The sequence below is a fragment of the Protopterus annectens genome, chromosome 14.part0 (assembly GCF_019279795.1).
Source record: "Protopterus annectens isolate FY-2018-M chromosome 14.part0, PAN1.0, whole genome shotgun sequence".
Taxonomy (NCBI): Eukaryota; Metazoa; Chordata; order Ceratodontiformes; family Protopteridae; genus Protopterus; species Protopterus annectens.
The window spans coordinates 1,089,402,486-1,089,420,181 of NC_056748.1; the positions used below are offsets into that span (position 1 = coordinate 1,089,402,486).

A 17,696-nucleotide genomic window follows, 5' to 3' on the forward strand; every position below is an offset into this window, starting at 1 on the left:
TCTGTTACCTAGTATCATTTCTGATTAATAGATCCATCTCAGAATAGTACATACCTAAAATTTGGAAAATCGCCTATGTAATTCCTCTCCACAAAGGGGGACTCTTCATTAGAACTCTCCAACTATAGACCAATATTTGTACTATCCCCTTGTTCAAAAATTTTAGAAGAATGCATCCACTTATAGCTAATGGTCCATCTATTAACTAATAAACTCCTTGTCGACTCACAACACAGATTTTGGCCAGAACACAGTACCACCACTGCGCTGCTAAACTTCACCAATATAGTAAATCAACTAAAAAACAATGGCCAAATGGTCTCCTTGATATTTCTAGATATGTCAAAGGCATTTGACACAGTGTCCCACAAACAGCTACTACAAAAGCTGGCATCTCTTGACTTATCTAAAACAATCCTTGCATGGTTCCAAAATTACCTATCAGATCACCAACAAGCTGTCAAGAGGCAAAGTGATCTCTCTTCTCTGCTTCCTGTAACAGTACGTTTTCCATAAGGGCCAATCAACTGCTATTCTCAGTCCTCACCAATAACCTCCACACTGCAACTAACCTTGCTATCATCATACAATAATCAGATGACACCACTGTCATCTGATCTGCACCCTCCTTGCCACAGCTACAAGATGTTACCCAAAGATCCTTCATGGTCATCAAATCTTTCTTAAATAAATATCAGCTCATCCTAAACCCTGGCAAAACCAAGCTAATGCTATTCCCCAACAAGAATCACAAAACAAACAACCTCAACCAGAACTTTAAAATCACCTCATCCAACTACACACTAATTGAACCAATCTTTGAAACTAAGTTACTAGGTGTCACTATTGATAATAATTTAAAATTTGACAAGCACATATCACTTGCAATTAACAAGTCCCACATTAAATTAGATTCTCTTTACAGCATTAAGGCTTATCTAACCAACTTTTCCAAACAAGCAATCACCAGGACCCACCTACTATCCACCCTATTCTACACCTCCCCTATACTCACAAACCTAAGGAAAACTGACTTAAGCAAATTTATAACATGCTACTACAAGATTGCCAGATTTGCTGTCAACCTACCCCACAGAACCCATCACTGCCTTGCTCTAAAACAACTCAAATGGCTAGAACTACCTAACCTCTTATCCTTAAACCAGCTAACCACAACCCACTTGATAGTATACCAACCTGACAAATGTCCAGCCATACACAACCTAATACAAATGCACCTCAACAAAAGGATCCTAAAATCCTCCGACAAACTACTGTTAACAGTTACAAAATCTACCAACAGCTTCTGATACTCTCTTTATTCAAATCACATCTGCAAAGCATGGAACTCTATCCCTCAGAATATTCTAAAAACCAATGACCCAGCACAGTTCAAAAACCCGCTAAAGATCCATCTAAATAACAGCTGGCTATGCTCCTGCTCCTCACCTGGCTGAACGTACTCGTCATTTCCCCACCTCCGCCCACCCTTCAAACTATTTCTCCCACATTCTATTCTGATGTATATATTATTTTTAACAAAAAAATATTGTATGCTTCTTGGAAAACATTATTGTAAAGTATTCCATTGTATAGTTTGCCTTCTTATGATCTGTATAATTTATTGCTTTAAACTTGTATGTATGTGAAGCTTTTCTCCCGGGCCTCCACTGAAAATGGGCAACTAGTCCAGTCGGACATCCCGGGTAAACAAATGTTAAATTAAATAAATAAATAAATAAGAATATCACCTCTGTATGAGGAAAAGACAGTGCATACCACTTATCTTGACCTAGCCAAGGCACATAGTGCTCAACTGTCCAGATTTTCACAGAATGCCCAGGTATTTGTCTTATATTTTTCATCTGTTCCTCATAAAATTCTGTTTTTCTGGCAAATCACAGGTTAACTATAGAGGACTGAATTCAGAAAATAATAACTGACATTTGAGTTTCAGACTTCATAACCATCAGTAAATTTATGCTAAGGCAAAACCTTTCATTCTATCAACTTTCTAAGTTTGTAAGAGCAATATTTAAAAACTGTCCCTATTTTAGGTCTTTGTTTCCCCATTTTTTAGGGCTTTCTTCAGAATTCTTGCTGTAAGAGGTTGAGAGGCATGCCAAGGCATTTGACACAATCCCGCACTTAGGTATTGTAGAGAAACTTTCCAGTTGGGAATTAACCCCCACATTACCAGATGGATAGCCAACTGGCTCACCGATAGGACACATACTGTCAAAGTGGGTGACTTCACCTCAAGCAAAAGACCAGTCACAAGTGACATAACATAGGGTTCTGTGCTGGGTCCCTTAATGTTGGAATTTGTTTCTCAGAAGTCTAGGCAAACTTGGACAGCTTGTGGCTGACCAAGTTCACTGACAATTGCAAATTGAGAGCAATCACTGAGTCCCCCAGTGATTTTAATATACAGCAGATGTGGTTAACACAGACAATTTAGTATCAAAGCCATGGATTAAAGCTAAATGTAAAAAATGCCATATTATTCCCTGTGGGAAAGCTGACATCCCTGCTATTTACATTATAGATAGCAACCTCCTTAAGTGTAGCTCCAGTGGTATGTGACCTGGTACTCAGGCTGATAGCAATCCACACCATGTATCCACAGCAGTAAGGATATTGTTCTATGTGGCACATCTTATAAGTAAAAGGCATAGCATCTTGACCTAAGGAGGTTATAATTCCATTATACTCGGTCTCATCAGACCAATAATACAATGTTCATTTTTGCATGTACTTCACTAGACACCTGCAACAACTGGAGACCACACAGTTTTCTCACAATGAAATTACAGGATACACAAAACAAGTCTTACTTGGAAAGACTGAAAGCCCTACCACTGTATTCTGGCTCCTACAGGTTGCTAAGGGGTGGCCTGTGCCTGACTTACAGGACAGTCTCTGACCCGATCCTGATGGAAATGCTATACATTCGTAAATCAAACTGCATGAGGGTCACTCATTCCAGGGATAATAACCCAGCCTCTGACATGAACAGGTGATGCTGGAAAGATAGATAAATCCCCCAGAGACTGCCATTTCTTTGGAACAAGCTTTCAGTTCACATGAAACAGAGCCTCTCCCTGACTTTCTTCAACTGTATCCTAGATCAGTGGATGGATGACAGCAAATTCACTCCTGGAGTGGCACCCATGTCCCTCCTGGACAAAGGAAATTGGTATTAACTACCATAGACTCTTACCTCTGCAAACTTCACTCACCTAACCACTGACAATTGAGGCAACTTAGGATACATATGGCTAGACTTGTAATGGCTCTAGGGCTGTTAGTCTTGTAACCTTCTATGAACCTATGGAAAGAAAGAATGGGTAGTAGGACTCCTACCTAGCTCAGAAGTGCCTGGTTGTTACCCCTTATGGGTCAAATGGGTCAAGGTGGAGGAACCACTGGGCAAGTTAAGAGGAGAGTAAAAATGTGCATGTATGCAGTGTGCAGTTTATGGGGTGATTTAGATTACAGCATTCCATTAAAATACAGTAACTGAAGTGTGCAGTGCATGAGATAATGCAGATTACAGCATTCCATTTAAAATACAATAATGCAATGTATAGTGCATAGAATTATACAGATTACTGCATTTCATTTAAAATACAACACACTGAGTGTGCAGCACATGGGATGAAATATATTACATTGTTCCATTAAAAAGTACAATACATTGAATGACACAGACTACAGTGTTGCATTTTAAAGCACAGCAAGCAGTACATTGTGCAGAGAACAGTATAGATATCAGCATTCTAACAGAATACAATACAAGCTGAGTTCAGTGCATGGCATGATGCAGGCTACAGCATTCAGATTAAAATATAAAAGATGCAATGTGCAGTGAAGCCCAGAATAATGCAGGTTACAGCATTTCGCCGAAATATAACACATGCAGCATGTAGTGCAAAGAGTGTTGTACATTACAGTAGCCTATTTATAACAATGCACACAGTGTAGAATGCATGGGATGCCATAGATTACTGCATTTTTTTAAATTGCAATGCACTCAGAATGCATTATATGGGATAGCACAGACTACAGCATTCCACTGAAAATGCAGCACACACAGTGCACATTGCATGGTATGTTGCAAATAACAGCAATCCATCTAAAATACAGTGCACATAGTATGCAATGAACAAGATTACTGCAATGCACTGCACAGTGTGTCAGATTGCTACAATGCGCATAGTGTGCAGTGCATGGAGTGTGCAATATATCCAATGTGTAGTGCATAAGCTGATACAGATAACCTTAGTACTTTAAAATACAATACATAGTGTTTAGTACATGGGATAAAGTAGAGTACAGCATGTCACATAGTATTAAATATCAAATACAATGCACACATATGGGATGACTATAATGCATGCAGTATCCAGTACCTGAGCTGATGACAGTGAATGCAGTGTGCAGTGTATGTGATGGTGTAGATTCAGCATTCCATTTAGCATGCAGTCTTTAGACAGATTGCATATTTCCATTTAAAATGCATTGCATGCACTATGAAGTGAGTGTTGTGATGTAAATTACAGGACTTCATTTTAGTACAATGCAGTATGCAGTGTACATTGAAAAGGACAATGTAAATTACAACCCTCTTTTTAAATATAACACACGGTATACAATGCATGTGATAGCACAGATTACAGCATTCCATTTAAAATACAGAATATACAATGTGCAGTACTTGATGTGATAGACATTACGGTGTTTGCTTTAAAATAAAATGTGGACACTGTGCAGTACATGAGATGATGATCACATCATTCAAATTTAAAGGCAGTTCATGCAGTGTGGTGCGCACTGGATGACAGATTACAGCATTCCACCTACAATATAATGCAAACCATACGCAGTACATGGGACAACACAGATTACCATCTTTTTAAAATGCAGTGCATGCCATGTGCAGTGCAAGGTATGATGAAGATTATAGCATTAGATTACTTCAATCTGCATTATTTCTCATACTATATGGTCCAAATTGTGTTATTTTACAAATGATTTGTAAATTGAGATCTGCACCATAAAGTAGATTTCTTAACAATATTTTACATTTTATTTAACTACATTAACAAATCAAGAAATATAATCACATTACTGTGAGATCATCATTTTGCAGGTGTCTCTTCTACAAAAAGGTTTGTGTATGTTGGATGTATATCCATATATTGTAAAATTAAACTTTAAAATAGCAAGTAAACAAATATAACCAGTCAATCACTAGTCAACTAAAAACACACATGCAGAAAAACAAGTTAAACGTGATTTTTCAGAGGTACAGACTGTGACCCCACAGCTCCTGCCAATTATATATGTCCTCTCAGAGAGGACAATACAGTGGAGAAAGGATAAAGTCCTTGATCCCTGCTGTACTGCAACCTTACACATAAAACAGCCACAACACGTGACCATCTAATTTTCAACAAGCTATACCAGATTTTTTCTTCTCTTTGACAATCTAAGCTCTTAGTCTGTTGTCAATAACACAAACACACACACGCACACACACACACACACACACACACACACATATATATATATATATATATATATATAGAGAGAGAGAGAGAGAGAAAAAAAGAGAGAGAGTATATATATATGTATCAGTTGGACAGATAGATATTTACAAAAGTGAGTGTGTGCAAATTTTGGTGAGCATAACTCTCAACTGTCCAGATTTTTGTCTTATATTTTTGGTCTGTTCCCCATAATATTTGTGATTTACTGGCATACCACTGAGGTCTGAAGTCAGTAAATAATAGCAGACATATGAGTTTAAGATTTCATACCATTTGAAAAATGACTGGTAATCCCAAACCTGTTACTTTATCAACTCTCTAATTTTATATGAGCAATATTTAAAAATTGCCCCTATTTTTGGGCATTTGTCCTACCATTATTTTTGATTTTGTCCAGCATGATAGTTTGGAGGTGGGTTCTGTTGATTTTGATGACAGGGATTTCAGTAAGATGTGTGATTATATTCAGAAAGTGAAAATGTTTTGATACACATAAATAATGTGATCAGTTCATAAGGTGGTAAAGAAAGTTTTACATGTGTTCTTTCAACAAATGGAGTGGAGTAGAGACAAATTAGATATATTTCAGGTTATGAGATGGCCATCAAACTACACTCCCTTTCTTCCAGTTCAAACTGGGGTACCCCAGGACTCCATCCTTGGTCCCCTTCTTTTAAACATCTTTATTAATGACCTCCACTCTTCCTGTCCTCTCTCTACCCTTATACAATATGCTGATGACTCTACAATTATCTCTTGCTCTGATAGCATCACAAACCTTCATACCCTCACCCAAGAATCCCTCAACTCTGTTGAAAGATGGCTTACTTCCCACCAACTTCTACTAAAACCAAAGAAAATTAAACTCCTCTTGTTTCTCCCTACCTCCCTTCAGCATTATAAATCTTCCTTCTCTGTCTCCTCCCTGAATAATACTACCATCTCACCAGAACCCCACACCAAACGCTTAGGTGTTATAATAGATGAGCATCTCAAATTTAACCTTCACACTCAGTAGTGCATAAAAAGACCCATCAAAAACTAGGTCTGCTTTATAGACATAATAAATACCATACAAATGCCTCCAGACGACTCTCCCTTGCACAAGCCTATCTACTCCCTACTCTCCTGTATGCAGCTCCTATTCTAACACACCTCAAATCCAATATCCTTACTAAACTTGAACTTACCTATAACAAAGTAGCTCAATTTGCCTACAATATATCTTACCGCACCCACCATTGCATTGCACTAAGAAATCTGCAGTAGCTGGAATTTCATCACCAAATCCTAGTACCACAACTTCTCTTGGCTCATTCAGTACAACTTTCTTCCTGTCCTCTCTCTACTCTCATCCAGCCCTATACTCCCAAATGCCCCCTCCGCAGCTCACAACAGAATCTTCTCCAAGTATACAGGCCCAATAAAAATATTGGAAAACTACCCTATAGCTATTTCATTGAAATTACCTGGAATAAACTACCCCACAATGTCAGGTGTATTACTGAAACAAACTCCTTTAAAATACCAATGAAGGAATACTTCCACAAATCATGGGCTTGCCTCTGCCAGGACCCAGCATAAGCTACCTCCACTACCACTGAGTGTTCCCCCCATAGCTAATATCATACCAGACCTTTTTACAGACCCTCCTGCTCCTCTGTTCTTCCTAACTTCTACTCCTCATACTCTTCTGCTGCTTCTCTACTACACTTTACCAGCATCAGCCTTATATATCTTGGTACTTTTTCACCTCATATATTCTTTACTAATTGCTATTTCTCTATACACCTCCTTCCCTCTCTACAAGGTCACTTCCTAAATCTACTTATAACTGTTCTTACTTTATTATTATTAGACATTTATCCAGGTTAGTCCCTGGCAATAATATCTCCAAAAATTATTATTCATTGTTTAATCCATATTTTATTAATTTTATTTCATTTTTAGTTGACTTGTAACTTGTAAAAAAATGTCTGTGCTAGTAAATGTCTATGTATTGTAATACTGGAGTTTTTCTCCTCAGGTCTCTGCTGAAAAAGGGCTTTGCCCAGTCAGATCAACCCGGTTAACAAATGTCAAATAAATAAATAAAATAAATAAATAAATGAAAATTCTGTCTAGTGATTCTGAAGCAGCACAGAGACCAGACATAATGCTTATATTGGTTAACATCTTCAGTAATTACGCAATGCACAGGCATGATATTTGTCTATGGGGTTACTGTGAATAATTGTGTCATATAATCCACATACAATCATTTAATCCAACACACAATTAAGTGAACCTAAAGCATCTAACACCTTATGAGGTTGCATCTGAAAAATGCAACATTCCCAAGGTCATAAAATGCTTAAAACAATTGTTTGGCAAGGGGTTGGTGCAAACCCTCAGTCTGTGACATGACTAGTGCTGACTGTGATGATGTGAGGTACTGCCAGATATGCCAGGAGAAGTAGAGCAGTGGATGTGTAATATATGCTAGCGTAGCTAGCTGGAGTTTTGTAATGAATTATTTATAATTGTATTTCAAACTGATTTGTACAGGTCCTTGTATTGAAAATGTATTTCTAAAGTTGCTTGTGTTAACAATTTAGCAACAGTGGGTCCTGCTGGACAGAAAAGAAACACACCTGTATGTCAGACTGTATTGTAACTGTTGAAATGAATATATTGTAACGGAGGATACTGGAAGAGAAGAGGTTAATCTCAGTCCAGCTAACTTTAAAACATATTCTGAAAGGAAATTATCTGGTTTAGGCCATAAAGATTGTATCTTACAGTTCTGATTTCAGCCAGAGACAAAATCTCTGTGAAATCCAGACTATGAATCCTACTGTATTGTTCTTAGGGGTGAACTATTTGCTGCTACCGTGGAAGGGTGGAAGTTTTTGAAATGGTTTTATAGCTTCCAGATCCTATAGCTCAAAGCTCTATGTGTGTGCATTATGACACATATGTGCCAGATTCTGGTTCAGTTTCTTGTAAAGGGGGTAGTGTGGGAACCAGAAGTTAGATGACCAGGTGTATATGATGTTATTGTCTAATCCAGCACTGAAATGATGTTTTAACACTAGATGAGACAGAAGTTTCAGGGCAGTCTATTTATGAAACCTGACAAAGAAGGACCACTTATCAATGTCATCTTGCTTTTCTCTAGTAAGTGAACTAGTGGACAGTAATTCTTTAGATCAGTCAGGAAAATATAGTGAGATTAGTTAAGTATTGTATTTCTGTATCTGTGCGACTCTCTCCATTGGTGTTATTTTTAACATTTCCTGTGACTGAAACTCTGATATTTATTGTAAATATATATTTAGTATTTCTCATGTTCTTTTATTATTTATTATTAAATATATTTAAACTTTTCATTGTGGTTGGTCTTTTAGAGAATATTTCAGCCTTTGAGAGTACTTATATTTAGTGACACTGTGGCCACTCCTGAAAGCCTTGCTGCATTGGTCAAATACTACCATTTGTATTAGTATTAATTTTACTCAGTATAATTGGGTACTCTGATAAGAGCCTTGGAGTAGCTGGTTTTGTAGTGTTCTGGTGGAAGTATCTACCTTATAGTCTGGGCAAAGGGAGCATAGTTGGTAAATCTGTGCTAGCCTTTCCCACGTGTGTGTGTGTGTGTGTGTGTGTGTGTGTGTGTGTGTGTGTGTGTGTGTGTGTGTGTGTGTGTGTGTGGAATCATATCTGAAAGAGTGTGTATGTCAGCTACTTGGAGCAGGGACACAGAGCACTGGTTTCACAGAAAGGGTGATGGAAGACTTGGCTTGGAACACTTGACTGAGGACTCAATTCTATAGCTGCGGTCAGTGTGGAATCTTATTTAGAGCCTGGTGAGAGACAGGGAAACCCAGCCCCAGGACATGAGTGTGTTCTTTGTGTGCTATTAAGGGAAATTGTGTTTGGTGTAGAGAGCTGCATCTGAAAATATTGTGTGTATCCGTTTTTAAGTGAATGTCCCTCTCCAGTGTTCATGGTGAGGATTGAGGGTCCTTGATTACTGGTCCAAAGTAGGCACATCACACTGACACACTGGTTTGATCAATACAACCTATTAGCCTTCCTGTAATGACCTTAGGAGCATCATTTAATTGGCGGTTGACAAACAGTAGACTTTGAAGCTAGTTTGGTCACAAGAATATTCCCTTGAGAGAGACTAACAATTTTAGGTTACATTTTTTTTTTTTGGGGGGGGGGCTACTCAACCTATGATGGCTACTTGTACAGTAATGTATGCTCATTTAAATGCATACTGATTGACGGAGCCCTTTTCATGAGGAATCTCTCCATCCCTATACTGTAGTGATGTTGTAGCTGCATTTATTAGGGATGTGGGGGAGGGTCTCCAAAATGGTCAAAAGTAATTTGAAACAGGTTTCTCTGAAGGACATTCATAAAGCTTATTCTGTATGTGTTCAACCTAATCCCAGTTTTGGGGTGTTGCACATGAAGTGCAATATTTTATAATAATACTGCCTGCTGCTTCAGTGACTTCTTGTACTCTAAAAGTAAGCACCTCTGAATTTCTTCACGTGTCTATATATTTTGTCACACAGACCTCTTGTAAGAGTGCATTTATAAGCTGAGTGTTTGACTTTCTGTTACTACAATCTGTTACCTTTTATATATAATCAAATATCAATGTCAGACAGTGACTTTAAAAAGGTAAAATGAAAATTAAAACTGTTTAGTGAAGGAAAAGCATAAAACAATAACTAGTACTAGCAGGGAGCAGTAAAAACTAAATTCTTTCTTTTTCCCAGCATTAACAGTATTTTTTTTTAATTTTGTGGCTTAACAGAGTAATAGCTCGAAACAAAGAGGAACTGAATAAGCTTGGCATCACACACGTGCTGAATGCTGCACACTCAGAATGGGACAGCAATATTGCAGAGTCATTTTATGGCAAGAAAATAAACTATTATGGAATTGCGGCAGAGGACTACCCAAATTATGACATCAGTGTCCATTTTTATCCGGCAGCCAATTACATTCATAATGCACTGCAGTCTTCAAAAGGTGAGTTATGAGCTTGATAGGAAATGCAGGTACCTACTTTGTTTACTGTTGCCCCTGCAGCATGATAATCGTATTCTTTATAAGGAACTGAAAATGTTAGTTTGGAGTTTATCTTCATCTAGCAAGTACCAAGGAAACCAACAAATCATAATGGAGACTTGAAACCATAGCTACGAGATATTAATTAAACTGTATCAAAAATATATTATTTTGTTTTCCCAAAAAATTTATAGCATGATATCAAAACAAAAATGATTATTACATAACCAGAATGACCCATTTTAATGGCCATCATCTTGTCTGTATAGATTTAACCATTTAAATATTTCAGAATTTCAGTAAATTGAGTATCTTCCTATACAGAACCATCAATCAACACAATGCTAGTTAACAGTTTACATTAAACATTTACATTAAAGGTAGAAAGTATGTGTCATTCCATGGTAGATCTGAATGCAAATGATATAGGAATTTTACCTTGTAAGATGTGCAAAATAGGACACAATAGTTATTGCCAAAATATGGCTTACAGTCACCAGTATGACAAAAACATGTTATGTGGCTGAAAAGATAATCCCTGGGATTCATGAACATGCGAAGCCTACACAATGTTTATGTGTTAGCATGATCGGCAGCAGTGTTAATCATATATGCATGCTGCTCATCACACTTACATGAAAACAAGCATATTTTCATAGTCAGCAAGAATGTTGCTGGACACAAAAACATGTTGAGCAACATGAGCACACAGTAAGCAAACAGGCTTAACTATGGGCAAGCCTGTTAAGCGTGCTCACAAGGACAGCACAAAGAGCTACACAGAGCAAATAATGCAAGCTATAAAAGGCAGGGAAAGTGTACTGAGTGTACTGTGCATGTAAATGAAACATATGAATACAGAAATAAGTAAAACGGGAGGGGAAACGGCAAGTGTGACTACAACAGATGGGTTAACAGACAGGGAAAGTATACCGAGGATAACGTGCCCAGAAATCAAAGAGATGTATACAGAAATATGTAAGAAGGGAGGGTAAACGTTCAAACTGTAATAAGATAGTTGACTTAGAGGTGCTTATGTTATAAAGACAGTTTTGTAATAATAAATGTTTACAATACATATGTCATTATAATTCATTGCGGGGGTTGGTATAATGGTTAAGGTGCTAACCTCAAAGTCTGAAAATACAGGGTTTGATTCTTATCTTAGAAAGGGAAATTGATTAGGCTTCAAAGGGCTGCAAGGGCAGCTAGCATAGTATTTACCTATGAACCTGTGAACTTGCTGAGCAAATACAAATAAATAAAAGCAGACATGCTATTATAGGATGTGGCACTGTGACAGATACATAAATTAATATTGTAACAGAGGGGAATGACATGATATATGAATGTCATTGGCATGCTGAGTTGAGATGACAGTTAGCAAGAGCAGTACATTATGGAATAATTGCACATGGTGCATTTTGTCAATATAACATTTTGGAAAATACAAATGGCTTAGAAGCTACAGTTTCCTTTAGCAAGAATCTAACACATGCTATCAATGTTATCACTGAGCTGTATTTTAACTGTGTACGCCACAGAAATAGGCATAACATGTGTAGGAGGATCACCCTTGAAGGCAATTATGTACTTTAATATTCTAATGGTTATGCATCCCATATGTAGGTGTGTGTGTGTGCGTGTGTGCGTGTGTGTGTGTGTGTGTGTGTGTGTGTGTGTGTGTGTGTGTGTGTGTGTGTGTGTGTGTGTGTGTGTGTGTGTGTGTGTGTGTGTGTGTGTGATATCACAAATGTGGGAGCAGAGCATGACATGTGTAATACCCTTGTGTGAGGCACTCCTGCATGACACAGTTATTGTGCAGACAGATAAGAACAGATGCAAACACCACACTGTGATGCAATACATTCCTCTGAGCTGTATATTATTGTCATATGCCACAAAAGGTAGCAATGAATATTGTAATAAACAAGTGAAATTAATGCATGAATTAAAAAAGGAACCCTGATACTGAATATCATATCAGCATGTCAGACTGATGGCAATAAACTGAGTACGTTCATGTGCACACAGTTGTGATCAGCTCTATGTCAATGGTCCTTGGTCAAGGAAAGTTCTTCTGTATTTTTGTACACATACCCCCCAAGAACAAGAGCATACCACAGTACTCAATACGTGTGGCACAGTAGCACTCTCACTATGACATTGCCAGAACGAATGTCTACTGCTGTGAAATTCAAAGCTACTTTCACATATATTTGTACAACATATCAAGGGCTAAGACTGATGTGATGAATTGTCAGTTGTGTAATGTCAGTACATTCACACAAACTGATTCCCTATGCTAGAACTGAACATCAGCCATACAACTTCTCCAAATACCAACATGGCTATCAATCACATGCTCCACAGTTGAACTGTTATCACAGCTGTTGAACTCCACCTATGTGAAGTCATTAAATCAGTTGTACTTTATTTCTCCATAATGTTTATCTGGATGGGGAGGCTTCTGCCACTTTATACATGCCCAGTAGAATGGGGGGGGTATTTTTGCAGAACAGTTAAAGACACAAATGCTTACACTCACTCAATTCTGGTTTGGAATACTTGCCTAAGTGCTGTGAAAATCAACAGCATAGTGGAATCAATGAATATGCCATGATATAAGTGCATATCCAATTGTCATATGTGTGGTTATGTGAAAGCATTACATCATGTGTATGAATCAAGGAATATGTGTCCCTGTAATTGCTTAGAAATAATCCTGCTGTATGTCAAACAAAATTGCCTGATGCTAGGTATACCCAAACACACCTGTGGTCCTCTGCTGCTGTCACTGTGATGGTAGGACAGTGATTATGTACAATGTGTATGTAATCCCATATTGGAACACATGGTTTACTTAGGCAACAACATACATCACATCTTATCAAACACACAGTCCTGAGGAGGTGTCTTGCTATAACTGGTATGGAAGGACAATCTCTTCAAATGACCTCATTAGTCTTCAGCTCAGCATTTCCAAAGGATGTTTAGAATAAACTCTTGTAGGAGAAAACAACATCTACTAGTTCTCTTCTCTCCTCCACTTTTACTAGCTTATTAGTCTAGCACTTTACCAGACTTTTTCTAGCAATTATTGTAGCACACAAAACTGCTACCAGCACTAAATGTTCTACAAGGAAACAGCTCCAGTACTAATTATTAATGCTCACCCCTCCAGGCATGTCTAAAGATCAGTTCCCTGTGCTTTCTCCTATTAACCTGGTGAACGTGGGCATCCTGGGGCAATGTAGCAACTGCCTCATGTACACTGACAAACCTCTCCTCTTACCTCCCAACACTCAGACTTGTGAGAGATGCATTTATATAGCCAAATTGGAAGCCACGCACTTTCCAGCCAAGACCGGAATAGCTGGTCAAGGGAAGATGGTCAACACTTGCACCACACCACATGGAACACATAGCCCTCCAGAACATACACCAGCACTACTTTCACATAAAAACACAAACTGCACACCCACCTTCACAGAGGCTCTCAATAAAAATCTACCTAAACAGCAGAGACCTCCAAGGCCGGAACGCAGTCGACCACCAGTCATAGGTGACTCGATAGTGAGGCACACTGATGTCCCACTCACTAGGTTGAATAAGGAGAAAGTAACAGTCAGCTGCCTGTCAGGTGCCAGGATCTGCCACATAATGCACACACTCAGGTCCCTCAACAACAGGTACAAATATGACTCTGTCATTGTACACGTGGGTGTGAATGACATGAGATGTACCTCCCTGGACTACATGAAAAGAGACATGGAGGAGCTCTCAGATTATGTAGCCCAGGTGGGTATGACCATAGCCCTGAGCAGCATCCTACCATCACCCAGAATGATACCACAGTACAAGCAGAAAATGATTGATTTCAACAATTAGCTAAGTTGTCTGGTGTCATTGTAAGGGAATCCAGTATCTGTCTGCCTGGAATGACATGATTGACAGACCTTGATGCTTTGCCAGAGATGGCCTGCATCTGTCACCCCTGGGCTTCTGGATACTGGCCAAGGCTCTTGCCACCCCTCTAGTGCCTTTTTAGGCAGTTTTGCAAAGACCAAATTACCACTGTAAAAGCTAGAAATGCAATCTGAGGGTCATGCTGCTCAATGCTAGAAGTCTAAATTTCAAAATCCACTTGCATGAAGCACTCCTTACAATGGAGAACATCAACATTTGTGCCGTAACGGAGACCTGGTTCAAGGAAGCAGAAAGCACCCCTGCACTACCAGGCTATAACTCATTCCATACCTTTCAGCCCCAGAACCTGGACTGATGCTCCAAAGTTGGTGGTGTTTCCATATTCATAAAGGATGTGCACACCTCCAGACAGGTCGCCCAACATAGCACATCTGAGATACTTCAGGTGCAGCTAACATTGGGTAAGACAGCAATTCAGGCTGTAGCCTGTTATAGAGCCCCAACCATGTCCCAAGACTCACACTCCACATTTCTAAGCACTCTGGAGAATATTAGGGTCCAACCTAACACTCTCATACTAGGCCACTTCAACTACCCCTCCATTAACAGGAAAAACTACTCATGTACCAATACACTTGCCCAACATTTCCTGGAATTCATTAATTCCAATGCCCTAAACCAGCTCGTTCTTACCCCCACTAGAGGTAGCAATATCCTTGATTTGGTCATTACTAACATAAGCAACTGTTGCTCTACACCAATAGTCAACTCCTCCCTGGTTAGCTCCAACCACAAGCTAATCACCTTGGAAATCCACCCCCCCCGCAAAGGTAACCACCATGAAAAACTTCTCCAAAGTTAACTTTGGGCTTCTAAAAACAGAGGTGGCTAACTTCATGGCACTCATGCAAATGGATATCAGTTGCATGACTGCTGAATCATACACATTGGTGCATTGGCACTACATACACAAATGCATGGATCTCGCCATACCCAATAGAACCAAGACGCTCTCCTCCAAAAAAAGGAATCCAATCTGGTGGTCCCCTGCCATAAATAAACTCTAAAACAGAAGGAGAAAACTGAGTTGGAATAAGGTGAAGTTCCAAGACTGGAAAAACACCCTTTTCAGCCTCAACTAAAAGTTAAGATCCCTCATCAAATCCTCTAAAGCTAACTATGAAAACAGAATTGCAACAGAAAGTAAAGACAACCACAAGGCCTTCTATAGTTATGTAAAGAATCTCCATGGCAATACCCAGATTTGCTCTGAGCTACTGCACAATGGTACCTCATATACCAACCCAACAGATATTGCCAATATACTGGCTGACAGATTCGGTGCCAACTTTACCCCCCTCCCCCCCAAGGGACCAGTCAAAATACCAGTAGATTGCCAGGCACCTGGTATTACTGCTGCACAGGTTAAAACAGCACTGTCCAAGGACAAGAATACAGCTTCTATGGGACCTGACAATATCTGTGGCTGTGTTCTACATGAACTAGAGAGTGAACTGGCACCTCACCTGTGTGTCCTGTTCAGTCACAGCCTCACCTCAGGTTTTGTCCCTACTGAATGGCGTACTGCTACAGTCATCCCTCTTCACAAAGGAAGAGCGACTACAGACTTTGCCCTATTAGCCTGATGAGTCTGATATGCAAAGCTATGCAACGCATCATCATGGACTTAATAAACAAGGATATAGGGACTCTCCAAACTCTGGATCCCAGACAGTTTGGTTTTTTGAAGGGTAGCTCATGTCTGCTCAACTCAGTCAACTTCTTTGAGTCAGTCACCAGAGCTGTGGATGAAGGCAAGATGGTTCATACAGTCTACCTTGATTTGGGCAAGGCGTTTGATACCATTCCCCACTCAGAAATCATAGAAAAACTCACTAAGCTAGGCATCAACCCCTATATCAATAGGTGGGTTGCAAACTGGCTCACAGGAAGTACCTTCAGTGTGAAAGTAGCTGACTCCAAGTCAGACTGCTGACCAGTCATGAGTGGAGTCACACAGGGTTCGGTACTGGGTCCTTTCCTGTTTGATATCTACTTCTCTGAAGTCCAGACCAACACGAAGGGACTCTGGCTGACAAATTTCACAGACGACTGCAAGTTGGGAGCTATTAATAACTCCCTGAGTGATATTGACATCCTACAGAAAGGCCTCATTGAGACCAACGACTGGTGTCAGAACCATGGCTTTAAGCTCAATGCCAAAAAATATGTCATCATCCCCTTTGGGGAAAAACCCGGTTCCCATGAATTACCACATTGATGGTAGTCCACTGAACACAGAAGGCAAATAAGAGATCTGGGAACACAAGTTGACAGCAACCTCTCTTTTGACCACCACATTGCCACTGTTGTCAGAAAGTCCTTCTATGTGGCACATCTCATTACTAAGGGTTTTGCATCCAGGAAGAAAGAGGCCATTGTCTACCTCTACTCTTCCCTCATTAGGCCAGTCATTGAGTACAATTCCCCATTTGACATGTACCTTACTAAACACCTGAAACAACTGGAGAGGCCACAAAGTACCTCACAAAGAGGATCCTAGGCTTTAAACATTTGTCCTACATGGACAGACTAAAAAAACTCCAGCTATTCTCTGTCTCATATCGCCTACTTAGAGGCGATCTCTGCTTGACTTACAAAGCCATGTCTGACCCAGCTCTGTTAGAAATGCTACATCTAAAGAAATCCCAATCCCTCTGCACCACACGATCCAGAGACCTCAACCTCATTACCACAATCAACAGAACATGCTGGAGAGACAGGTTCATAACCTAGAGACTGCCAATGCTATGGAATAGACTTCCCATACATGTCAAGCAGAGCACCTCACTGGCCCTCTTCAAGAGAAATCTTGATGAGTGGATGGGAAATAGAAAATTTGCCCTAGGGATCACTCCAGTGGCTTTACTTAACAGAGGCACTGGGAACTAAGGTTGGGTGGCACAATACCAGGGTAATCCTATGAGCTATGCTTGTAAAGGCTCTTGGGCCAATACCCTGGTACACACCTATAAACCTATGAACATAGCACAAATGGGTGACAACACTGTTAACAACTTGTAGACTGACTTTAAGCAGTTACATTGGGACTTGAGCTATATACCTGACATCACAAGC

The 17,696-nt window shown here is 39.5% G+C and overlaps 1 protein-coding gene across 1 annotated transcript in view; it reads left to right on the forward strand.

Annotated features, from left to right (window-relative positions):
• Nucleotides 1-17,696, forward strand: part of LOC122788765 (protein phosphatase Slingshot homolog 2-like) — a 620,674-nt gene that overhangs the window by 514,103 nt on the left and 88,875 nt on the right. The window contains exon 6 of the mRNA XM_044055659.1: nt 10,372-10,589. Coding sequence (XP_043911594.1) covers nt 10,372-10,589 — 218 coding nt within the window. The remainder of the gene's footprint in view (nt 1-10,371; nt 10,590-17,696) is intronic.